Below are 27200 nucleotides of genomic sequence, written 5' to 3' on the forward strand. Positions count from 1 at the left end.
CAAGGTATAAGATGATATCGAAAACGATCAACTGTAAATTAATAGGTACTAAAGAACCACGGTTATTTTCAAATGAAACTGCCCATATTTAAGTAAATGTAGTGATTCTTTTACTAAAACCCGTATTTCTCCCTCTCTCTCTCTGTCTCTCTCTTGCAAAAAACAAACGCACATTTAACCACCGACTCATCCCCGATGGAATCTCAACTGACACTAGAAGGCTTACTTGCGAAACTACGTCAACCCGTCAAGTGCTAAGCCAACCATTATTTAAGCGTTTACATTAATATCCTCGATTACCGTTTGATGTTATCAAAAAAGGGTCATAGTTGCTTAACAGAACTGTATGTGATAACATTAATGCAATTGAAGGGCAATTGTATGTTAATTGGCATTTTAAAGGTCTTTTACGTGAAGACAATGCCGTTTTACGATGAGGAAAATATACAAACCCCCATAATATCAGTTTAATAATAATCAAAAATATAAATATCGACAAACTATGAATTTCAAGTATTATAACAATCTAAATCAATAAATCATATGCAACTTTATCACATGGTGTGTTTTTCACGTCATTTCCGTAAGCATTCGCATTCGCCGGGAAAGAACCATTTCCTCTTACTAGTCATAAAGTGAGATTACTGTACACAATTTCAATCACAAATCGGAATCATTTTAAAACAAAATTGCAATATACACTCTTTACTAGGCATATCATAACATTTTTACAATAACAATCCGAGGTTAGTAAAAATAAATGAGCAATTTTAATTTGCATCGGATTTTTTCACATTTCTCGAATCCCCACCTTACAAATACAATACTTTTAAATGTCTGTATTACAGGTCAAATTGCTAGCAAATATATATATCCCGAAGGATTATAAAAGCACATAAGTGGTCTTTATCTAGTTTGCCTTACACGACCCTTACGACCAATCAATATAGGGACGTGAAAAGCGAATTTTCAGATATTATATATGTACTAAAAACATCGACACATTTTAAACATGCGCATAAGTTTTACCTTCAAGTGCTAAATGCTATTAAGCCTAAAAAAATAAACATTTGGAAAAACTGACAAATTATTAACAAAATGTTTTCCGTTAAGCTTGTACTGTTACCTATGTTCACCACAATATACCAAATGATAATTTATAGCTATACGTATCACTTTTACATATAATAGTTATTTTACACGCCTGACAAGGCAAGGCGAGAGTGAAGGTTAAATCGGGTGTTAAGGTCAGGTGACTAATGACTATAGGTTGGAGATTTAGGCGGGATAATGCTCGTGGCGATTAGTTCTACGCTCGACAACGATCCGAACGTTCAAATTTGCTTGAATCATGGCGACGTCCGAAATGACGAGAAGTCATCGTCCAAAAAAATGAACAAAAAATTATGGAAGTGATAAGGACGACCAACCAGGAAGTATCAGCGGGATGATTTCTAAGATTTGAAAAATGTGGTTTAGTTCATAACAACACATTTTTCTTTTTCGGCGCCACACCAGATGCGATCGTTTGAGACCATGGTGAAAGCGGCATTGTTGAAGTATAATGTCAATATTCAGCAAGAATAGCTGAGGCATGTAATGAAATTCCCGAGTAAGATTTAACATAGTCTCATTTAAAAGAAACACACTTATATTATGCACAGATTTAAGATAAACTAATGCTAACTGGATGAAATGTCTGCGAATTTATTGTGTACAAAAGTAAAGAAACACATGTTTAAAGAATTCTGCCAGACATTTCATTTATGTCTCATATATTGAGCATGTTTACAAGCGGAATCCTATGTTAACCATGCTTTGCCGCACTTGTGTTCTCAAAAGTAAAAACTGATAAATTTCACATCTTAATGTACTTACATGAATTTTCAGTCTGTGTGGAAACCCCAGATTCCTCTCCGCCTTCCTCTGATAAGAAATCCTGACTGTAATAAAGTATAAAATGTCTCAAGCAATTATCTCCTTTATGAAGTATAATACGAATATAATATACTCATGAAAATGTCCATTTAAGTTGAGGTAAAGTTTACTTTCACATTATAAACTGCTCTCTAAATTATCTAATGATTATATTTGATGATATTAATGATGCGTGTGAAATTGCATTATTGATTTTAAAAAGTTTTTTACATACATACTTGTGTATTTATAACTATAAGAGACAGTAAGAAAGATAATCGATTTTATTAGGTGAACTATCAAATTATTTCGAAATGCATCTATATATATACAAATTATTTAATCAATCTTAATGATAGTACTAAAACAAATAACAAATAAATTAATAATTACAAAAAATAACCTGTTGGATTTTTTTGTCGAAAAATTAAACATTTTAGGCTGAACACCACATATTATTGATCGCTTCACCAACAGTTAACGTGAAGTTGTAGTTTGTGATCATCTTGGGATCCATTAGTCCAAATAATTGAACGTGGCCGTATACTTTAACGATTTGTATATGGCAAATCCTTAGAATAATCCCGTTTTAGATATCTATTATTTTAGTTTACGGATCCATCTGCTCGAACGGATAGGACCAAAAAATGCTGCAACATAAGTGAAACTTCAAAATTAAGCTATATATATATATATATATATATATATATATATATATATATATATATATATATATATATATATATTCACTACTATAAGCGTCAAAATGATTTGGAAGTTAATAGAGGGGTATATTTCAATAACATTTTAAGTTGCTGGATTTTAGTTTACACGCCCCCAATTTGTCACAATTTGTCACATACAGTCATACAATATAATTGTTTTTAAATGGCACAAGGTATTCTTTATTCTATTTGGGTTTCTTGTCCGTGTATATGATAGACCTATCATGTGTACAATACGATAAATATAAAGATTTATGCCAGTTTAAGTGTTAAAACTAAATTACCAAAAGCTGGAACCCTTCAGCAAAAGTTGATATTTGCTCAAATATCGTCTTTAAATACCATACACAATGCAAATATACACTTAATTACAGCTTTATTGTTGGTTGATTGACATTATCACGTGATGTTATCAATGTCAAAAAAGTTCAAAATATATACTAGTTTTTTAGTCCTGGTGGCCTGGTGATCAAGGCGTCCGTTTTCGAATTTATGCCTGCAATATCGATATCATAGATTGATATCATGATAAAATAAGTGTAACACCCAAAACCAGAAACATGGGTTAACTTCGTACCCACAACTTCATGTTCATTTATCCGACCAATATTCAGCTGTTCGTGGAGTCTTCCTCAAATTTTGTTCAAACGTTTACACTCAATGTGCCGTTTAGGCGTTGGAAAACGACCAAATTTTCGTTCTTTCAGTCTTTCCGGATACTGTTTATGACACGTTCCCCAAGCACACCTTAACACCATTGTTCGATATCCAATTAATTTCATGGATTATGCCAGTAGTCAGCGCTTTCACCAAAAGTTATGTTTGTGGGTAAACTCGAACCGGAAGAAGCTTAACTAAAAATCCTAAGATTTAATTGGCTGACGGGTTATGGTTTGAGGCTATGTATTTGTTGGGTTAGGTACAGTTCTACATCATATCATTGATATTGTTATATGTAATGAATTGTTATTAACTTTTCAAGTGTACCCATTTATTAAAAATCAGATTATTTTAAATAAGCAAAACATCCACCTAACCTGTTTTCTAAGCGTTGATGAATTGGGTCCCAAGGTTCTATAAAGCGCGTAGCCAACGAATTTGGGGACAAGTTATTAAATACCCATTATGTGCCCAAAGGTTTGTAATAACGGTAAAAGACATACATTTTCTTCTGTATGTTGATGTTTCTTTTTTTAAGTTTAAACATGGAGTTATGATTTCATTTATTTGTATGAACAACAATCAGCAACTGTCAGATTTACAGATATATGATGTGTTCAGTCTAATTCTATAAATCATGAGGATCCCTTTATAAAAGTGTATTTCTATGAAATCTGTTAAAAATACTTTTGTAAAAGTATATCATTGTTTTCACCTTCTTTCCTTCGTTCAGTGTCCATTGAACTGACAATGGGGTTATGTCATCCTCGATGTGTATACACGTTTTAAGTAAATACAACATCTAAATATGTCGATTATGTCACAGTGTGCTTTCTAACATAATTGACAGTTTTTGGCATTTCAGCCTCACTTATGGCATTTATCTAGTGTACTAGTTGTAATCTGATCGTCGTAACTTTTAAAAAATGTGTATGATGCATATACTTTTCAGCAGTGTTTAAGCATGAGAATACAGTAAATGTAAAGAAGATATATTTCAACAACCTCTTATAATTCTTTGTTAACCAGAATTGGAAATTAAGCACCAATTTTCATAGACCAAAATGAATGCCAAAACAAATTGTCCGTTACAAAAGGTTGGATAAATAAATAGATAAAGAAAAATTACATTGAAAGTAATATAACTTTAGTAGACTAGCACGCTACTGGGGTGATGGAAGGCAAATGTGTAATTTATAAAAATAATGAGCAGTAATAATGAGTATTAAATGTCCATAAAAAGATATCAACACCGAACAAAGGGATGTTTTCATACATGCTATTTGGGATAATATTGTGTTATGAAAGAAATAAATGTTTTTGAAATTAACAACTTAAAAATTAATGTGGTTCTCAAAGTTTGCAAATACTATAGACTGAGACAAATATTTGCTGTGAAACAAGTACAACACTTTAGCATATTACGGTTTTATTAACACGCACAATTGGCTCACGAATTAAAGTATATGTATAAACATTTTTTTCCAGGGTAGATACCGTTATATTATTTTTAAAAAGTTATATCGATTTCAAATAATGTATTGCTTAAAATAGGTAAAAATAGACTAAAAAACAAAACAAAACAATACTTATTATTTGAAAGAACTGTTTGTCACTCAACTAAAATTAGTTTTTAGAAAAGGAAATACAAATCCATTTCTTATTTATACAAAATAATCTAATATTGCCATTAGAAAAAATGCCCTTAAAAAGAGTACACATAGGATGAACATGATTTATTTGATTTTTGTGACTTAAATGGTTTAGATCTAAAATGAGTCGGTTCTGAGTTTGAGTGTTAATTTAGTAATCATGCTTTAAAAATGTTTCTATGCTTGTAAAAGTTTATTTTGATTTACTTACTAGATTAGCAAATGTATGCGCTCGATAGTAAACTACAAAAGTAAACCTTTTCGTGAATTACATTTTGATGGATGGATGATGGTGATGGTGAGAGGCACTTAACGTATTTAGTCTTGTGAATTTATAGTTATGTTTTATAGCACTTTCAGTATGAACGGCACTTTTCAACATTGTTCGACTGCAAAACAATCATCGCCCGAGTTACATTACTAATAATTGTCTCTTTCATATATTAAACACAAGTACGACCATTTCTTTAGTATGTTCAAAGTCGATTTCCTTTGAAAAATTTGGTAAATTGTACAAATTCAATGTATTTCTAAGGTAAGATATATTTACAGCAGGAATGGCGTCTGACTCTGCCCTGCTTACAGGCATGTTCGCAAATATATAACAGTATAATCGAAATTACAGGGTCAAGCCAAATAGCGTAACTTTCAAAGACAATTGTGAAAGCGCAATTCGATAGCTTTACAGACACCTAACAAAATACACAAAGCGTACAAAACAGCAACAGTCATATCACACATGCAACGATACATCACAGTATATTTTAATACATATTGGGGTTACAATTCACAGTCAAATGTACATGTAACGTTTACTCATAACGTTCACAAGCACTGTATTATGAATTATCTACTCCCATAAGTGCACATGCAAATGTTTATTCCAAAAATATAATTCACAAGCCAACCTTTCTTGTAACATTATGTTGAATATTGTTATTTTCTGTTTTTCTTGTATACATTAGTAAAAAGAATCAGATCAGCAACATGTTCGTGGAGCAATGCAAATGCTTCTATAGAAGTCACAAATAACTGTATCTTCTACCTCTTCGCACCTGAAAACATTGAACATTTATGTTTACATTACGAATGAAATAAGGATGATGCATGAGCAATAATTCATAGTTTGGCTTATCCAAGTTCACATACGTAACCTTTTCATTGGAAACTATTGACTTTCTTGTCTTTTATCTCAGTTCTTTTAATTTGCACAAATGACTGCTTATGGTTCATCAACACACAACTGTTCGTAAACATGTAAATGGAAAAAAATGCAATACTTTATCAAAGATCAGCCAAATATCGTGACTTGAGTCATAATGAATCATACTATTGTTCACAAACTACGTGCAGTTCGTAAGTTTGTTCACTTCATTTCATAGTACTGAGAATAATTTTATTTATTTTTGTGTGTTAAATGCAATTGCTATGAACATCGTTCATCGAATCGACATATTTACTATAATGGGCTGTATACGCACACTCATACTTATTTAACATTACATATTATAAAAAACATATTGCTACAAGACATTTGTTTCATTAATTTGTATTTCTTACGGAGTATTCCAGTTGAATCATACTGGATTGCAAACTATTTTGGGGCACCTTTCGAGGATTTGTGTTAATGACATTCTTGTTTAAGTAAAACCGATCTCTTTATTAATGCGAGTTGAGGCGAAATTTATTGATTACCCACATAAGTGCAATATGTTTTACAAGTCATCAGCGTGAAACTTCCATGCACTAAATCTATTAAATAAATACAATGACGTCAATGGTGTATATTTGGCTCTCATTGACAGTAACACCAACAATAAACCTCCATTTTACTTTGTTGTGAACGAAGTTACTCGATTATGTTAAGCCTGAACTTTGATCCCATTCATTATGAACAATTACACACCAAGGGCTGTATACTGATGTTCCAACGGCGCTGTATACGTACTGGCTTGCGTTTTCTTCGGGTTTGTTCCATTTCCGTAACTATAAAACAATTACAATAGCGTATTACATTTTGTAATCAAGATATCTCCATGTGTGTTCCTAAACGCAATAAAACCTGTATGCCCTTGAGGAAAATGTTAAATAAACTGTTAGGCAAAATAAAATATGGAATATAAAAGAGGCCTGGGCTTATCCATGTCTGGTGTGGCTATGTTTTCCTGCTATGTGTCTATGTATTCCGGTCCGATGTTATATAAGAGAAGCATGGGTTGTTCAACGTATGGTGTGGCTATGTTTCGCAGGTATGTGTGTATCGGACTGATTGGTATACGATTATTTCAAGCCTTCAAATGACGTTTGTGCATTTCAAATAAATTACAGATAATGCGTATCACTACAAACGCTTTCATTTGAGTGTGAGCTTGAAAATGATTATTGGTTTAAACTTTTTGTTACTGAGCTTGTTTTTGAAGTTTTGAGTATTTACATGGTTTTGGGTATCCATTTTACATTATTCTAAGAACAATAAATGTAACTTACTCTTTTGGTTCCTTTGAAGGTTCTTCTGAAAACAAATTGGTATGCTATTAGGATAGTAATTTTGTTATCTTTTATTTCAAGGCAATATTAGTTATTTTTCAATTGTATATTTGTCAATATCCGTTTTGCAACTAACCTCAATTAACGGAGCAAATACAGTAATTGCCTTGATTTCAATAGAAAACCAGAATCATATTACTCTTGCAAAATAAAGGTCTAAATACGAAAGACCAATCGATAATTCATTTAGATACCTTAATTTATTCAATATCTCAAAACATCAACTGAGTACTTATGTAATCAAACTGAACTAGTAATCGTGTACGCAAAATATACAATATTTAAGAAATAGGCGCACCATGTAATCTCTGAACGTCTGAAGATTTTGAAAGACGGATTTCTAAACATGTCCTATTTCTTGTTTCTGCTAGTACAGTTTGGAGTAACTCGCATTCAATTAAATGAAGGATATTGGAAAACTTACGGTTGTCTGGAACTTCATAATTACTGCTTGCTGTATGCGAATCTGTCTGTTGACTCTCAAATCTATATATATATATATATATATATATATATATGAAACACACATTAAGGCTCAGATAATTAATGCCAAACATTTCATAATAATCCACATTGATCCTTTCCTGACAAGGTGTAATGGCATTAGCCTTAGTTCCTTGACCGTTTCAATGCAGTTATCTCATTTATTATCAATAAAGATTTGTTTGGAAATGATACCAAAATAAGATGATATTTAGACGACATCATACATCGACACAATCATTTGTATAATATCTAAACATGACGAAACACAAACGTTCAATACCAGTGCATAATTGCATCATTAAGTCTAGTCTGACAATGACACCTGCAACCGTGTTGGAACGATCAGTGAAACATTTTGAAAATGATATTTGTATGATGTTTAATGTATATTCAGAAATTATTGTGACGATGTATACTTACTGAGTCTGACTTTCTGGAGGAGAAACTCCTGAAAGCAAGGACAACCAATGCTTATGAGTGCAGTATACGACGAGGTCAACGTTTTGATAAAACTGATATTAATTTTGTTTTAATAGTGTTTCTATTGAAAGTTACTAAATTCTACACTTGTAACTTTTATGGTCAATGTATATGTGAATGTGTGAAAGCATATTTACCCAGCTCTGTAAAGGCGGCATTTTCTCTGGTGTGAAGACGCTCATAAGAGGAGGTTTCGTTGTTGGGACTGCCAACACTAATAATGTTAAAAGGAAGGATGACATAAACATCAACTTTACTCCGTTTAGTTTTAATAAATGCTTTTTTTCGATAACAACAAAATATAGAATTATGTATGGCATAGAAGGCCTTCTACTATTTGCAGATATGTGTTAAAGAAAAAAGGTAAAATCAACACCAATATTAATAGATGTTCCGCATACACTTTTGGAACATAACATATTGTACAATATAATATTAAATATATAAAAGTTATGTACCCAGATTGTCCAACAGCAGTCATGCCTGAAAGGAAGAATGTATATTTATAAAAGGTGATGTGAATGAGGATAGCGATACTGAATGACTTGCCGTCAGCAAGTGGACTCGGACCAGGGTATGTAAGCCTAGCAGTTACCGCTGATCTAATTCAGCGTATGCCTTCGAGTTGTCTTATATAACGTGGTAACTAAAATTGATAATTGGTAATTTTTCAACATTGCATCAGAAGTTTAAACAAGTTAAACTTTATTTGTGTAGGTACATTAGGCATACATTTAGTCGAATCAATTATTCTTGTCGACACTGTTTGCTATCAAAAAGTAAGATTCAAAGCCTATTAAAACGAACCAATTACTTTCCATTCCTTAGTATCAACTCTGTACCGGTTAATTTATTGATGTGTGGGCAAATATTCACAAGTAATCTGTATCAAAACAAACAAACAAACAAAGCATTATTCTCAATAGTTAAAAGTGCCATGGAATAATCGAAAAACAGGCTTATTTGTGTTTTTTGTTTTGGTTTAAGACATTGTGATAATCATTTTTCATTGTTACACACTTTACCTATTTCTGTGTATTCCGTTTTCTCTCTGGTATTCAGATGTTCGTAAGGTGAGGCTGTCTGAGTCTCAAACACTGGATTTGATCTATTTGTTAAAAAAGGCTATTGTTATCATGACATTTCGAACCTTTTGTATATTTGACGAATAAAGGATATTATTGTTATGCTTAATTGCATCTGTTGTGTAAATCCTATAACAACTATACTTTCTTTCCGTCAATTATTTCGTTTCCTGATATATACCCTTTAAGTGCCCTTTATCGACAAGCTGTGTTTTTTGAGGGAAATATGTCAGGTTGCGTACGTCATTATTTGTCTACTATGAAACAAAAGTAATTTTGCATACGGCCACTCTAGACTCAAAGTTGATTAAATATATAATTGATACTATAGGAAAAAGTCTAGAAACCAATCTGTATGCCATATCATTGATCTAATTATTATTGTCTTCAAAGAAGACAATCGAGTTATTGTGATATCCGTGAAATCGTCTTCATCGTCTGCGGCGTCGTTATATATCTAAACCGTGGTCATATCTTATTCAAATGAGATTGTGTGATAATACACTCATGTTTGACAATACTCTCTAATAATGAGTTAAAACGTAATATATGTTACAAGTGTCGGATTTCAAAAATGTGGTATTTTGCTGTTAGAGAAACCGGAGACCACGCAGAAAACTCAACGCTCAGGCCGGGAACCCAGTACGCTGCTCTTCCCAGACAAGCTTGAACTATGTCCCCTTTTCGTTAAAATAAAACAGCTTTGGCCATTGTAGGTATACTGCCAGGGAATATATACACATGTGCAGTAAGGCTTATTTCTCTGACTTCAATAAGTGTCCAGAAATGCCTCTTTTTAACAACATAGCAATGGACGAAGCTGTGTTCTCGCATAAAACATAAACTTTGTTAATAAACCATAAACCTTGCTTGGATTTCATAAAACTACTTACTGGATTTTGGTATTTCTTTCACTGTCTGAAAAGTAAAATAAGCATAATTCGTACCAGATTTTAAATATAGATTGTACAGTGTATTGAAATTAATGGACAATGGCCAACATTTACATGGACCATTTGAAAAATAAGTTTGCACTAGTTTTACTGTTTATACACAATGTACTAAGACACGTTAATGTCAGTAAAATGTGTTTTCAATATTCAATGGACGATACAGGATCAATCCTAGTAGCCAACAATATGCTTAAGCTTGTTACGCTTAAAAAGCTTCGATAAATTGGGGAAAAGTGTTTGGGTTCTTTTGAATTTCTGAATACTGGACGTATTCTGTCTTACTGGAGGATCCTTCTTCCGAAATGCGTTTATAATCGCTACAGCTGTTCTATAGTAACCATAGATTATTACCCAAAGAAATCAATCCACAGTGTTGCTAACGTTGGCCTGGAGGTGTTGGCAGTGTTGCTAAGAGATGGCCATGCGTCGTTGGGAATGTTGTTAACAATTAACGAAGGGAGTGTTGCAGTGTTGCTTACAGTTGGTATCGTGGCGCTGGTAGTGTTGTTAACTATGTGTCTGGTTTGTTTTGGCAGTCTTAATAACAATTGGCCATGGAACCGTGGGCCAAGTTGCAGTTGAATGTGTTTCAAACAGCGGACTTTTTGGGTGTTGCCACTGTTTTTTCTCAGTGGGATTATGGCGGGTGTCAGTGTTGCTAACATCTGGCGTTGGCAGTTTTGCTTATATTTGGCGTGGGAAACAGTATCAGTGTTGCAAATTACATAGGGGTAAAAGCAGTGTAATAGTTGGCAGTGTCAGTGTTGCTAACTGTTGAAAAGGGAAATGTTGACAGTGTTCCTACTGTAGGCATATGAGGTCTTTGTCAGTGTTGCCTACAGTGGGGCGTTGGCAGTGTTGCTAACAGTTGGCCTAGGAGTGGTTGACAATGTTGATCTTATCGTTACTGTTTAACATCCCAAACAAACTGAGCCTGCTATGTTAATTCATGGGAGTTATTCATTTTTCTTTATTATCAAAAAGTAGGGATACTTGTTAAGTTCCTGGTGTTTTTGTCTCAAACTATTGATACATACGTATTTTTTTCTAAATCGGGAAGTAAAACAAATATGAATTAGTATACGTTTAAAACGAAATGTAAACATTTGTATACGATGCACACCTGAGTCCATATTCACTAACGTACTGCTTTTTTATTATTGGAAAAGCAATATTGGTAATACTGGATAGATACGGTTCGAAAAACCTTTTTTCAATTATTTACACATCCTTTGTCTGAAAGTACTACATGTTAACTATGTGTCAACATCACAAAATTGGCTTTTCTGAGATTCAAGCCATTAAGGAATATGTGCCTGGCTTTAAGCTATTGTAAGATGACCATCGTACCTGAGGGTTTCAAACAAGAAATCCGATATTTTCTGGAAATTATTAAAACAGCTACAACAACGACAGCTAGAGCAACAACTCCACCAACAACTCCACCAAATACCCCACTAGTCACTGTTCCCGTTGAACTAGATTCTGAAATATTAGTTAAAATACAAACGACAAACGACAAGATAAAGTAAACTTCTAATATAACACTGGAAACCACAGTGACAAGCTCATTTTCTTTAAAATTAACGATAAAGTCACACTGAACATATCATGTCCTTACAGACACTTTACGAGGGACACGACGTCACAATTAAACACAGAAACTTGATATACCTACAGTGCTAAATTTAAAACTTTGCTTTAATGCGTTTCAACGCGCGTTATGTACGATGTCACGCCAAGTTATATAAATTTGCATAGTTATATATGGAAATTTAATACGAACTAAGGTGCCGCCTCTTCGAGCTTAAAGTGTTTTTGTGAAACATACTAGGAGTGAAAATATATAATAATGCAGTTTTGAAGTCTTTCACCCCATTCTAAATAACAAGCAGTTCTGCAACAGTTGACAATTTACTTAATATAAACACACACGTATGTGCGTGCGTGCAAGCGTGCGAGCGTGTGGGCGTGTGCGCGTGTGCTTGTGTGCGTGTGTACGTTAGTGTGTTTGTGTGTGTTTGTGTTCGGTATATATTTATGAATTCAAATTCTGCTCAGAAAGAGTAACTTTATTGTTTAATTGTTAAACACAAGTAGAATCATGATGTCATTGGTATAGCATATAAAGTTGCACTAAATAAGTGAATATATATATTAAAAACTATTACAATTTTCCTACTTAATTACTATGCACTTGATAAAGTACATAAATGCGTTAGAACACTATTTAACAAACATAATTTTTTTTATCACGATATAATAATTATTATACAGAGGAATGTTGCATACGGAGCAAATGTATTTCTTTTACTAGAATTGAATGGACAAAAAACATTCAAATATGAAGGGAACAATCATGGCCAAACATTACCTACATTTTTAATATTAAAAAATTATGCCTTACCATAAAGAAGGGATAATAGTTTTTACCGGCCTAATTAACTATTTTAGGCCAAACAACTCTGACATATAATCTGCAAAAAAACGCGATCTCATAAAGAAAATTTTCTCTAAGTACTTTATTATAAATAACGAAAAATAAATAAAAGGAAGTGATAATTTCAAAAGATAATCATTGTTTGCTACTGATAAATTTAGTTTGTAATGAGGTTATTGATTCCTAAGGAACTATATGGTTGATTGCTGCAAATAAAGTATTGTATTGCTATCGAAAGCATACCTTGCAATGAATGAATATTATTACTAACCACTTCACGAGGTTACAAAGTGCCAAGCAAGACTTGCAGATACTTTACTAAATATGTATATAAAAACCTGGAGCTCCCGAGTTGGGCCAGCTTTGGCTTCGATGGCGTTTTTTAATGATTTTGGTATATGGCCACTACATGAGGCTAGGTGCCAAATATTAAAGATCTATAAAATGCGGTTTCAGAGAAGACGATTTTCAAAGTTTCATAATAAAATTTTATAGAAATCCAGAGATTCCTGAGGCGGGGCTTTGACCAAGGGACCTTATTTAAAAAGGTTTGGTAAAAGGTAAAAGGCCCCTAAATTAGCAAATAACACAAAGGCAATGTTTAACATAGATAAAGACTACCATCTATTACTGTTAAAATATGACAAGTGTCTACACAGAGGTTAATTTCAAATTCATCTTGGTCGAAAAATTGACTATGTTAACTGAGAGTTAACTACATGAAAAAGACGAAGCTGGTTGCGACCTCAATTCTCAAATTAAATATCAAGCAACTGCTGAGAATCTGATATAAATTACAGCACCATACCATGGTATAACTGTGGTAGAACATGTTCCGTACATTCATTTGTTATGCGGACTGGGATGCTTCTCCCAGGTGAACTCAGGCCTTGATCCAACGCTTGCATTTCTGAAATTTATTAAAAGCTTCGGGAAATGGCAAAACAATCGCCCCATCTATAAATCGATCCCACCGATATCTATACCGACGACAAGCCATGAAATACCCCAACACGAGACAATGCAGACGAAATTAACGCAGGGAAATGGTGACGTGACATGCGGAATAATACATTTAATTTCATTAATTTTGGTTTAATAATATTATACGAACTCGTCAGTAGCAATACATATTAAAAGACAAAAAAGTTTGCTTCATGTTCTAGATAAACTCTATTGTATAGTAATGTTTATTTCCTTCCGATCCAATATTGGACTATTTACAATGCTTAAGCATGACAAAATACATTTTTGGAAAGTGACGATCTACCAATGTATATGTACAGGGTATTGTGGTATTAAATTATATTGGTCTACGCATGTCAGACCCCACTCATGAAATAACAAATTTTGTCCCCAATTATCGGTCTCCAAGTGCATTATTTGAATAATGAATGACAATAATTATTGGCTCCAATTAGCTTAAAGAAAATTTATAAAAGCTATCATACCGGCAAAGAAAGGAAGTAGTCCCTTTCATGTGAACCGCAGAAGGATTCGACCTCAAGCCCATACTAAGTAAGAACCACCTATTGCTAGTTTCAGATATATTTGGAAGAAAACAACAAAGACAGTGTTGTCGAAGTATATAATAATGAATTAAAAAGAAGCAAAATAAATAATAAATACTACTAAGAGGAGTAGGCGTTACTAATATTTGAATGTTAAACGAATGATTCAAAAGATGATAAGGCATTCATGTCATTCTAAGAACGCCGAAAACTAATGAAACCAATGTTTAATACATTCAATATAATAATGCAGATCAACTTACCTATGAATATAACAATGATAAAAATCAGTTAGAAGATGAAGAAGAAGATAATGAATCTGAGGAAAGTTTTGAAGTAGATAATGGACTTTTGACGAACAAAATAAAGATCAAGATGATGAGGTAGAACATATGGAGTAAGAAAATTGACATCAACATGAACATCAGCCGGTTGATTCTTCTTTTTAACAGATACTAAGAATCAAGCCCGACGAGCCACAGGAGCTAAGGAGATCAACAAGATGCAGTAGTCCAACAAATATGGAATATGATTTCACACTGTACAAATGAATACATGCTGAAACATGTTTTGTGTCCTAAACTCAATATGCGAAGTGCTTGACTGTCAATATCTTATAATACATTTATTGCATAGCAACGATATGCTGATTGAGTGGTTTAAACATTGCATTGATGCAAACGTATGAGTATAAAATCATCAGTTAGGTTATATATATGCTTCGGAGGTTTTTGTTACATATTTTTTGTTTTGTGCACTATCATGTTGTATACACTCGTATGCACAAGCATAACACTCATTCTCAAAGAAGGCATTACTTATACAATGTTTTATCTATTTGTTTTCAGATATTGATTACTATTTATTCGGGTAATGTTTTATATTTTGTACTTTGAATGACATTTTAGATTGTTGTTCAGCAGATGCCAATTTGTTAACCAGTTTGGAGTTTGATATTTATACAACATATTAGTCTTTGTCATTTCATGAACATTAATATATCATATTCATGTGTCACATTTAGATTGTCATGTTTATGCGGATTACTCTTCAGGTATATGATGCATAATTTTGTATTTTAAGCAACTGTATTTATCAAGTTTTTCATGTATATCAGGTTTTCACTGATATATCTGTGACGTAGTATGTAAAAATAGTTTTGTACATAAAGGTAGTTACTTTATCTTAAAAAAATATCAAATGTCAGGACGTCACATCTCTGATCAAATCAGTACGATGTAACCAGACTGTTCGACTGAGTATTTTTGGCTCTATGGATGACTCTATGTAATGTTTTTTTAAGAAAGGTCGAAGCGACAAGTTGATTTTATAAAAAGTGGAAAACGTAGTATTCCATAATTGTATAAATGTACTAGTAGAAAATCATGTTCCAGCTCTAGTTGTGTGTGTTTTATGTAACTTGGATAGGAGGTAGTTTTTATGTACCATACAGACAGCCATTTATGGTTTTCATAAACACGGTTTAGTCGAATACATATTGATTAATCGATTGATTGAGTGATTGATTGATTGATATTTAACATTCCTAGAAATCAAGAACATTTCATCTCTAAGGAGTTTATTTCCTTTATTGGAAGTTATTCAACATAAGTTGTTTTTATACCCTATGAACACAATAACCTGTGAATTTGGGATATTTTACAAAACATCTAGATTGTATATGTAATTTATTATGTTATTCAGTTTTGTCACAAATGCATTTAAAATTGTGAAATTTTTGTGTAAAGCTCATAATTCTAAGTTTGAACCTAAATATTGTAAGGTACAAATCAGTTATCAGTATAATATTGTAGTGTAGTACTCTGTTCGAGAAAGGTTGTAGAAGTCGTAAATGGCACAAAATTGTTCAAAAGCCAAATCCGATTGAAACTGCACCAAACCTTGATGATAAAATGCTTAAAAACCACTTACCTTGAGTGTCAATGGTCGTGGCTTGTAAAGCACTAGTAAAACCACTCGTACCTAGCTCATTAAAGGCATATAATCGAAGAAAATACTTTGTTGAGTGGTCAAGATTGTTTATTGTATGCCTGTATATTTTGCTTAGCGTATCGATGTCTTCAATTCGAATCGATGCGTTGCTCCAGTGATGTTCATCAATGCTTATCTGTATAACAAAGGTTTGTCGAAATCCTCCGTTAAACTCCGCAAACCATGACGTTTCGATCGCATTCTGAGTGATTTTGCTGACTGTGAATTGAGTAGGAATTGTCGGAGGACCTAGAAGGATTTGCAAATTGTTTAGAAAAACAAAGAAATATCAAAAAAAATACAAAATAAAAAAAACAGAAAAAACGCTACACCTGATTTTCTTAGAATCACGTAGTATTCATTTGGCCACACATTATTTATACATCAGATAAATCATAAATACACATGTAACTAGCATTATCTTGTGGGTAAAGAAGAAAAAGTTGACTATAAAATTATTCAAATGAATGACAAACGTATAGTGCACTGGTATGACATTTGTTTTTATAAACGATAAAGCAATGAAGTTTCTAAAAAAACAATATAATTACATCTAGCATATGTCATAGCATGGGGTCGGACGTATGCCATTATATTTTCTAAATTTAGCGAGATTATCATGTATAACTGTAGACAATGGCGGATTTAAGTAGAATGTACTTATACATATTATGACGATAATGTGTTCCAATTATAAGTGTGATATCTCTTAAGTTGTTTGAGGAGTTCGCTCTACGAACTTCAATATGTCCTTAAAGGTAACATATCATTTTTAATGGCACGTAGTCCTAGTGCCAAACTGCGTTGTGCAAGACACTACAACCTATCATCGTTTAGTGTTAACTATTGGACTTGATTTAACAAGTAATACAAACCTTCAGCTCTAACATCAATGAGAAGCGTTGTTTGCTTGAAATCATTTTTGATTCGTACTGTGTAATAGGAAAAATCTTGTTCATTTTCCGTGATTATGACAATATCAACAGAATAGCCATCTTCTTCAATCAATGTACCAAACACTGGAAGCATCACTTTTTTCTCTGATATCACTGAGCTAATTGTATTTGGATGGAAACTGCCATAAGTTCTTTCTACAGAAGCCTCAAAGCCACCAACGTTGGAAAATACCGTTATGTTTACATATATTGTATCGCCAAGTTTACTAAGAACGACAAGTATTTCTTCTTTTGATAAAGTAGGTGACAAAACCACAGGCACATCTGAAAAAAATGTTCTTTTAATATAATCATGTTCTTCGTTTAAAACAAAGCTTAACACGAATAAGTTCACGAATAACAAAAGCATATCGACTTTTCGTGTACATCATCTAGATAATGAAAATGTGCGGGGAACCAAATTGCAAACGTTAAATATAGTTGATGAGTGTTAGCCTCAACGGAACGCAGGGCTTATCTTAACTTGTATGCATGAAATATTATATATTGTTAATACTGCTAGTAAATGGGTTATCGTATTCTCTGTTGCTTTCGTGGGAAACCATCCCGGGCAGTTCAATTATATGATATATTTATATGCTAAATTGGTATATGAGTTTGCTTGTTTCGAAAGAACATGTTTACCGTGACGCGACTGATGATGGTTGCTTTTATTCGACGTTTTCCTATCAGTTCAAAAACATGAATTTTTGTATAAACAACTATATACGGCAAGTCGTACTAATATCATGTCAGATACATCTGGATTAGAAGCCCAGGCACACTACCGCTATATTTAATACGTGGTGAGTAAAAGGTTTATGGAGACTTAAGAACTTGGTTGAAAATATGCGTCTCTTTTTCCTAAAAAAATCAAGTACTTTTGAGCTGAAAATGTAGACACAGTCAATTTTTCCCTTGAATATATGAGTTGTCGTTCTTACAATAATGATTGTCTCGTCATTAAATAAACGGTGTTACTTTTTAAATTAATAATGTAGACACATTCTATTTTTATACAGAGTTGTCTTTCGAACGTTTGTTTTCGGAACGTTTCTTGGCACGTACTACATTGCTGACGAGTTAGCTGACGATATAGAAATAGAGTAGATTTGCTGACCAATTGCTGACCATATAGACAAAGAAGGAATATTTTTTTTGAAATTAATGATTTTTTAAGACTTATTTTGTTTAATTTATTTTAAATACTCCTTAAAGTGTACGTAAAGACGGATGATTGTGTATTTTGTTATTGAAAATGGCAGTTCATTGAAATGAATTGAGTAATTTTAGTTTTTTTGCTGATTTGGTGAAAAGATGAGAAGATTTCACGGATTAAATTGCTTTTTTAGGTGTTTCATTTACAATTGTTTGAACCAATTATTTTAATTGTAAATGTAGCTTAAATGTTAGCATCACAACATGTGGAAAACTATCTGCACTACATCAAAGAACGATCAAAAGAATATTGTTTGCCAATCCATTATTGATAATTTTAAATGAAATAGATTTCTCTTCAATCTGTTGTATTTCCAAAGTTGTTTTGTGGAAAACAAGGCAAACCGTTGCTAATGAAATGTTCATATGATGTAAACAAATAAAGCATGAATCATAAATGGCGAAATGAGTGTAATTATTTAATTTTTTTTATTATTTGTTCATTAACTTGTATAGTCCATTCAGCCTCAAAGGTTCATGGTCCAGTGCATATAGATGACCAATTACTGCCTCATTCAGATTTTAATGACCAATTTCTTAGCTGACCAATGTATGCTTTAGGGAAACTCGATACTGCCGTATTGACAAGTTACTGACCAATTCCTCAGCTGATCAATGTAACATATATAAAAACTTGACTCTGATGCATTGTAAAGTTAGTGTCAATTTACATAGTGATTTAACTAATATGTTATTGAAACTTATTTTCAATATAAGTATCTAAATGTCCCAAGAATTGTTACTGAATATAAAAATGGGTACCAAAAATAAAAAAGTATTGTTACAGCTGTGCTTGTGCAAGAACTGTTACATTGGTTTGCCTTATTTATGTCTTTTCCCGAGTAAGCAAGAGACATATTGATTTAGTGCTGTCTGTCTGTCAAAACTTTGTCCCCTGTAAAACTTATAGTTGTACTGAAACCTGGAAGAAGTGTTTAATATAAGTTGTGCATAGACTAATGTTTTACCAAAATAGGTCTCTTTTAATTCCTTCATAGCCTTGACTCGACATCAGCCTTCACTAACTTCAAAATAATTACATGGTAGATCTGTTTGTGGGCCCGCTGTGATACTTTGTATCATAGTTTTTCTTGTTTTATTTGGTATTGACTGTAGATCAAACACAAACAGTACTTTCGCTAATTAACTATATTGCTTTTATTACTCGGTTTCGAAATACATGGATTATTTAGGGATATAACAGCCAGATCATGATACTAAAAGTAAATCAATGTGATTTTAACAAACAATTACTATAACTCAAGCATTCAATCCATTAGAAAATACATTACTAGAAACATAAAATAAAACTGTTTCGGGAATTGAACTCACAGATAGAATTAATAAATATTATACCTTATAAGATAACACCAAGATTCCAACAGATCTATTGCAACAATCGGTAAGCTGTAAGTGAGTAAACTATATACACATGTCAGACCAAGTGTTTATTTAACCACGTGTTGCTGATAAGAAAAGATCGGAAATATATCTAGAAACTTAATCGGCTTCAATATTTTGCTAATAGAGGTCAGGAGAATCAGGTAACCTTGTCGAGCCCTGGTAACACATCCAAAATCCTGTTTTTACCTTAAGTGCCATGTACATAAATAACAGACAAACGGTGCAACTTCTTGTCTCTATTTCAAAATATAGCAAGTTAACTCGAGGAATCTCCGGTGAATTATATTACAGATAGGGGATTATACTTTGTAGTGGACAGAGTGTTTTAGGGTGGTGGGCTAAAATTAGTAAATTTGGGTTTAACGGTGAAAAAATAATCAGGATTTTATGAAAGTTATACCATCGGAAAGTGCTTTTAAAGAGTTTGAAATTGATACAAAAATGGAATTAAATTGACTGGTAAAAGCAGAAGAAAAAAGAAAAAAAGGAGTGAAAGTGACGATGACTATAGTGAAAACAAACGTATCAATACACAAAAAACGCCGGAGGGATCGGAATCAATTAGCCAGGTGTTGAATGAAGCAAATTCTGTTTTATACGAGGAGATTAGCGTACCAATCAGCAACTTATTCGAACCTCTTAATCATTTGTGTGACAAAGCCCAGGAAAATATGGAAGACCATTCGGGCAACAATAGCTTAGGACCAACGAACTCTGATATTATAGCAATATTGGGGAGAATGGATTTAAAATTGAGTGATATGGATATAAGGCTTAAGACACTTGACGGGCTTGACAAAAAGGTAGATAATTTCGACAGAGATTAAAAAAAGTTATGGCTACACATAAACAATTTTACGAAGGAAAACAGTGCTAAACTTGATCAAGTTGAAAACAAGGTGGACTCCGTGGATGTTGAGTTGGAGGGGGCCAGGAGAAGGATCGCGGATCTGGAACGTGACAAAGATAAGTTGAAGGAGGATATGAACTATGTACAATCTCAGAGCATGAGGAACAACTTAATCTTTGGAAATATTCCGGAAGAAACAGGCGAGACCCCAGCGAGGTCTGAACAGATTGTGAGGGAGTTTATCATCGATAAGTTTAAATTAGCTAAAGAGGTAGTAGATAGTATGCGTTTTGAGAGGGTGCACAGGATGGGCCAGAAGGAGAGCCAGCCGGACGGAAGGGGAGCCACGGGAAACGGAAACGATAGGAAACACCGCAGCATCGTCGGCAAATTTTGTTTTTTCGGTGAACGCGAACAAGTGCGCAGTAACAGAGGAATTCGAGAGGCACTGACTTTTACGTCTCAGAGCAATTCCCACCGGAAGTAGCAGCGAAGAGGAGGCGTTTCTTCAAACGGGTTAAAGAAGAAAAACAGGCCGGAAGGAGGGCATGGGTGTCGTACGACACGCTGTACATAGACGGTAGACCCGTGAAAGAAGCATAGGACGGGCCGGATGGGCTGAAGTGCTTAATTTGGAACTGTAATGGGCTGAGTGCAGCAAAGCGTGAAGACACTAACTTTGTTTCTTTTATTGTTAAGCATGATTTAATGGTTTTAACTGAGTCTTGGACCGGTAAATCAAGCAATGTTGATATTCCAGGGTACTATTGTTATAATTATTATAGGAAGTATAGGCATAGGCAGGCAAAATGAAATAGCGGTGGTATTGTTATTTTTGTTCGCAACACTATTAAGGAAGGTATTTCGATAGTTGAAAATAGGCATGATACAATTATTTGGTTAAAAATTGACAAACACTATTTGACCATTGATACTGATATATATCTTGCAGCAGTATACATGTGGGGGGATTCATCACCTATTGCTAGATTGATAGACACTGATCTTTTTGCGAGTTTAGAGGATGATATAAACCAATATCAAACATTAGGCACAGTTATGATTGATGGTGATTTTAATGCCAGAACGTCATGTAAAACAGATAGCATTATTTGTGACATGTATGTCCCAGATATTGATGGTGATAATTATGTATGTGACAATCCCTTACGTAGATACTCAATGGACAGGGGCAGTAACTCTCATGGAAATAAGTTATTAGACTTATGTAAGGCCACTGCACTAAGAATTGTTAACGGCCGTTTGGGAGCGGACTTTGGCGTCGGCAATTATACATGTTTCAATACAAATGGCTCAAGTGTTATCGATTACTTAATACTTAATGAACATAATTTTAATCTTGTTGATAAGTTTGAGGTTGGTCATTTCAATGATTTCAGTGATCATGCCCCATTGTCTTTTGATATTGCGTGCAATACACATGTAATTAAAGAAATACCACGCAGGAGTGAATATCTAAAATGGAGTGATGAAGAAAAGGACGCATTTAGAAATGGATTAATTGGTAGAACTGTCGATTTTAACAATTTAGTTCAACATTGTGATGTACAAAATGTTATTAATGTTGACTTTATGGTGAATACTTTTACAGATATTTTTCGTGAGGTTGCCGACCCATTATTTGTTAGGCATGTAATAGAATACCCAAGTTTTGAAAAATGCTTTATCACTGATTCTGCTAAATGGTTAGATCAAGAATGCAGAAATGCTAAGAACTTATATAAAACGCCTTGAATGTTTATAATAATTCGCATAGTGATCGAGACAGAGTTGAATTGTGTAGATTGAAAAGTTTGTATAAAACTACTGTGTCAAAGAAACGAAGAGCTTTTAAATTTAAACGTTTGAAAGAGTTTGAAAATTTGAAACGTAATAGGCCTTAAGAATTCTGGAGGTATTTTCGTTCACAGATCGCAAATAAAAGTGTTAATGTACCTCTGGAGGATTTTAAAAATCATTTCGAGCAAATGTTCGCTGATATTAATCATGATAATAATGAGGAAGCTGAAAACTTTAACAGGAACTATGATTTTAATGAACTTGATAATATTTTGGGAGATCTAGATAACCCGATAACATACGATGAAGTTCGTAAAGCTGTTGCCTTGCTTAAGAAGAATAAATCTCCGGGTGAAGATAAATTGCTAAATGAGTATTTTATTGAAGCATGTGATATCTTAGGTGGATATATTACAGAGATTTTCAATAGCATTTTAAACTGTGGAAATTTTCCGATAGCTTGGACTAAGGGAATTATCATACCATTACACAAAAAAGCGATAAGACTGACGTTAAAAATTATAGAGGAATAACTCTGTTAAGCATTTTTTCGAAACTGTTTACATGTGTACTTAACCAGCGAATATCAAAATGGTGTGACGAAAATAATGTTATTTCTGACGCCCAGTTTGGTTTTAGAAGAGGTCGGTCTACAGTTGATGCAGTTTTTATTCTTCACTAAATTGTTCAAAAATATGTAAACTTGAACAAACGATCATATTGTTGTTTTATTGATATGAAACGTTGTTTTGATTCCATATATTTGAATGCGTTATGGTTGAAGTTGTATAAATCCAATTTAGATGGTAAAATGTTACGTATTATACGCAGTATGTACCAGTCAGTTAAGTCCTGTGTAAAACACTGTAATAGTTATTCAGATTACTTTGATATCGCAGTAGGCTTAAGGCAAGGGGAGATAATGTCCCCAATAATGTTTTCTCTATTCGTTGAAGACTTGGAATTATATTTACAAAATAGAAATGATTGTGGGTTAGCTTTGCAGGATATATGTTTAATTTATTACTATTTGCCGATGATATGGTCGTACTTGGTGAAACCCCAGAAGATTTACAAATGTCACTAGATATATTACATAATTACTGTACTACTTGGGGTTTAGAGGTAAACATTGCTAAGACAAAAATTGTGGTATTTCGCAAAAGGGGTGGTACAAAACGAAATGAGTCTTGGATATATGGAAATGAAAACGTGGAGATTGTTAAAGATTTTAACTATTTAGGCGTTACGTTGAATTATACTGGTAATTTTAATCTTAATACCCAAACACTGTGCGGTAAAGGTTTAAAAGCAATGAACACGTTGTTGTCTAATTTAAAAAGGTATGAATGTAAACCAAGGCTAGCACCGCAGTTATTTGATGCCTTCGTTTCATCTATTATTACATATGGTTGTGAAATATGGGGATTTACAAAATCTGCACAGTTGGAGAGGATACATTTGAAGTTTTGCAAAACTATACTTGGGGTTAGACAAACAACATCCAACGCTGCTATATATGGTGAATTGGGTAGATACCCGTTACATATTAATAGATATATACGGATTTTAAAATACTGGTTTAAACTTAAGAAAATCGATAATATAGTTATTCAATCGGTCATTGAAGATGCTATGTTAGATATTGATAATGATAAGTCAAACTGGTTTAGTAATGTGAAGAACCTTCTTACACGATATGGATTTAATTATGTATGGTGTGATGATTCACAGATAAACGAAAACCATTATATTTGTATTTTTAAACAACGTCTTATAGACGAATATTTACAGCAATGGCAACGAAATGTCAACGAAAATGGTATTTTAACTTTGTATAGAGAACTAAAAACCACATTTGAATTTGAATATTATTTAGAAAATATCGCGTCAAGAAGCCTGAGAATTGCTATTACAAAATTACGTATCTGTTCCCATAATCTAAGAATACATACTGGTAGATATGATAGACTGGAAAGAAACTTGCGTCATTGTCAATTATGTGATTCTAATGAATTAGAAGATGAGTATCACTTTATGTTTAAGTGTTCATTATATGTTATGTTAAGACAAAATTATATTAAACGTTATTACAGAGTTAGACCTAGTATGTTTAAACTTGTTCAGCTGTTAAATACACAAAATAAATCTGAAGCATTTATGTTAGGTAAATATATATCGAAAGCACTTAAGATATACATTAATAATGAATATATAAGCCATATCATTAATTGTTCATCGTAATAAGTAGTTTTTTTGATTTTTTACATTATCATTTAGAATATTTAAATCACGTTTTACCTTTAAGTTATGATATTTAATTCTATTATCGTCTGTATTCAATTATATATTGAAAATGATTGTTCCAACATGTATTCATATACCAATGTCAAATAAAAACCTTGTACTAACTTTGATGATTGCAATAACACTTTTTTCAGTTCATCATTTGTATGTCAATAATACCAGTCGCTATCAGCTTAGTTTAGTTGTAATGCTGATATGTTTATATGTAACCATAACACACATACTGTTAAATTTACGTGTTATAGAATATGTTCTGTTCTGTATACTTTTTAGTTTGGTAGATTTGTGATTTACAATTTCAGTTCATCCTTCAAAAAAGTTGATTATAATATTTATTTAATATTTCACACTACACTGTATAATTGTAATTGTAATATATTTATTATGTATATGAAACACAAAAAACTGTATAGTTTACGTGTAATAAATTCTGTTCTGTTCTGTATATTAACTGAATCACTCAAAACATGTATATTAGTAACAGGTAGGCCGCAATTTAACATTAAATGTTATTGAGCCTTACTTGTATTTAAAAGGCAACCAATTAAACCTGAGAAGTGTTTCTTCTTGATCTCGGCCTTTAAGTGGTGATAATTGTTTTCTTGATGTTGTACATTTTCGAAACATTCAACTACGAATTTAAAATAGGCGATGTAAACATCCACACTATTTTTATCTAGCGAAATAATTATAAAACAGATATTCTCATCTGGTTCTTTATAAAAAAATATATATAAAGAATAAAAACATTTAAAGAACGTTTGCAAGGCGAAACAATGTTTTGAAGGGCAAACTATCAAATTATCCCAACAACAACACTCGAAAATGTGGGCGAACGAAGGGCTGCGAATAAAACCTCAGTTGTGCCAATTAAAGATTGTACCATACCGAAAAAATAAAAAGTAAAACGACTCATTGTTGCGATTACTAATTATTCGTAATATAATTCCTTTCCCAGAAATGCTATCGACCCTTTAGTGTCATTCCGGCTTTTTTTGTTTGTTTTCCCGGCACAGTTTCGAACGTTATGACATATTTGCCTAAAATTTAGAAATGTTCGTATTTTAATCATTTTCATTCATTCTGTTGGAAGCTTATAAAACTTATATGTATAATGAAGCGCCAAATACGATATAATGTTTAATAAATTAATTATCACATCCGGAAACACAACAACTTCTTTGGAAGTAAATAACGAATAATTAGACAACATATTAGTCATATAAATGAGATGTATATTACAAGAGATAGTTTATTAAATAGCTTTTCGTCTATAACTCCACAAATCTGGGTTTTTTTACGCTTCCTCGTTTCAGTTCATGCGATGATAAAATAAAAAGAATGGCTGACATGTTTTTCTATATATCACAAACGGGCAGAAACTGTTAGAACCAACCTTTAATGAAGATGTAAGCTGATGATTCCGTATTGTTAATTCTATTTGGAAACCTAGGAACGCCGTTACTTGCTGAGCACGTATAAACTCCTGAATGTTCATATGTAAGATCTTCAAGAATCAAGCTAGGTAAACCTTTAGATGGCCAGTTCCTCACTAAGTTTGAGCCTATCCACCGCTGTTCCCAGTTGTTATAGGTGTAATGGTCAGGTACACCTTTTGCAATGCACTTGAGAATGGCGACTTTGTCATCTGATGATGCGTTCTTCGAGTCAACATGAACTTCAGGAGGATCTGAATAATCAGGAGACAAATAATTTTAACTTGGTGTTGAATATTAATTTATATCTTAAGTTTTGAAATTGTTTTCAAAAAACGTGTCACTCTATCAGCTAATTGCTAGATATTTGATATAGCGCGTACCTTTAAAATGATATGTTAAAAACAAAGCTATTACAATGTACTATTATTCCTAACGTGGTACTGGTGCGTTTGTTGTATTCTGCATCGATATTCTCAGCTACGCAAGTATAATTTCCAGTTTGACTTCTTTGGGGTTTACCCAAAGACATTGTGCCTGTTTTTGTAATAATGACATTGGTAGTGTCATTGTACCACTTGTTGATACATCTAGGCCAGCAGTCAGACGTGCAAGCTATGTCTGTAGTCATAAAACCTTCAGTTACAGTAAATGGTGATGTGACATTTATCATTGAAGAATTCGGTCCATCTATAAAAGGAAATCATAACTGTGATGAATCCATTTCTGGACCAATACAAATGAAATTAATGATCTAGGTTGATAACTTAAAACAGAAATTTGACTTCGAGTTCTGAAATGT

General features: G+C 32.9%; 1 protein-coding gene across 4 annotated transcripts in view; it reads right to left on the reverse strand.

Annotated features, from left to right (window-relative positions):
• Positions 1–4363: 4363 nt before the first annotated feature.
• The window catches only part of LOC128233436 (uncharacterized), a 31289-nt gene continuing 8452 nt past the window's right edge, over positions 4364–27200 (reverse strand). For 3 of the 4 annotated variants that reach the window (XM_052947113.1, XM_052947112.1, XM_052947110.1), the window contains 15 exons: positions 26816–27088; positions 26359–26652; positions 17324–17668; positions 16389–16697; positions 13754–13855; positions 11856–11990; positions 10446–10470; positions 9493–9575; positions 8926–8950; positions 8605–8681; positions 8408–8435; positions 7926–7987; positions 7442–7466; positions 6861–6940; positions 4365–6009 (listed from right to left, as the gene is read on the reverse strand). In XM_052947113.1, the coding sequence (XP_052803073.1) occupies positions 5996–6009; positions 6861–6940; positions 7442–7466; positions 7926–7987; positions 8408–8435; positions 8605–8681; positions 8926–8950; positions 9493–9575; positions 10446–10470; positions 11856–11990; positions 13754–13855; positions 16389–16697; positions 17324–17668; positions 26359–26652; positions 26816–27088 (1877 nt within the window). In that variant the 3' untranslated portion in view covers positions 4365–5995. Of the gene's footprint in view, positions 6010–6860; positions 6941–7441; positions 7467–7925; positions 7988–8407; positions 8436–8604; positions 8682–8925; positions 8951–9492; positions 9576–10445; positions 10471–11855; positions 11991–13753; positions 13856–16388; positions 16698–17323; positions 17669–26358; positions 26653–26815; positions 27089–27200 lie in introns of all 4 variants that reach the window. The other variant, XM_052947111.1, reaches the window with a different exon arrangement.

The sequence above is a fragment of the Mya arenaria genome, chromosome 5 (genome assembly GCF_026914265.1).
Source record: "Mya arenaria isolate MELC-2E11 chromosome 5, ASM2691426v1".
NCBI classification, from domain to species: domain Eukaryota; kingdom Metazoa; phylum Mollusca; class Bivalvia; order Myida; family Myidae; genus Mya; species Mya arenaria.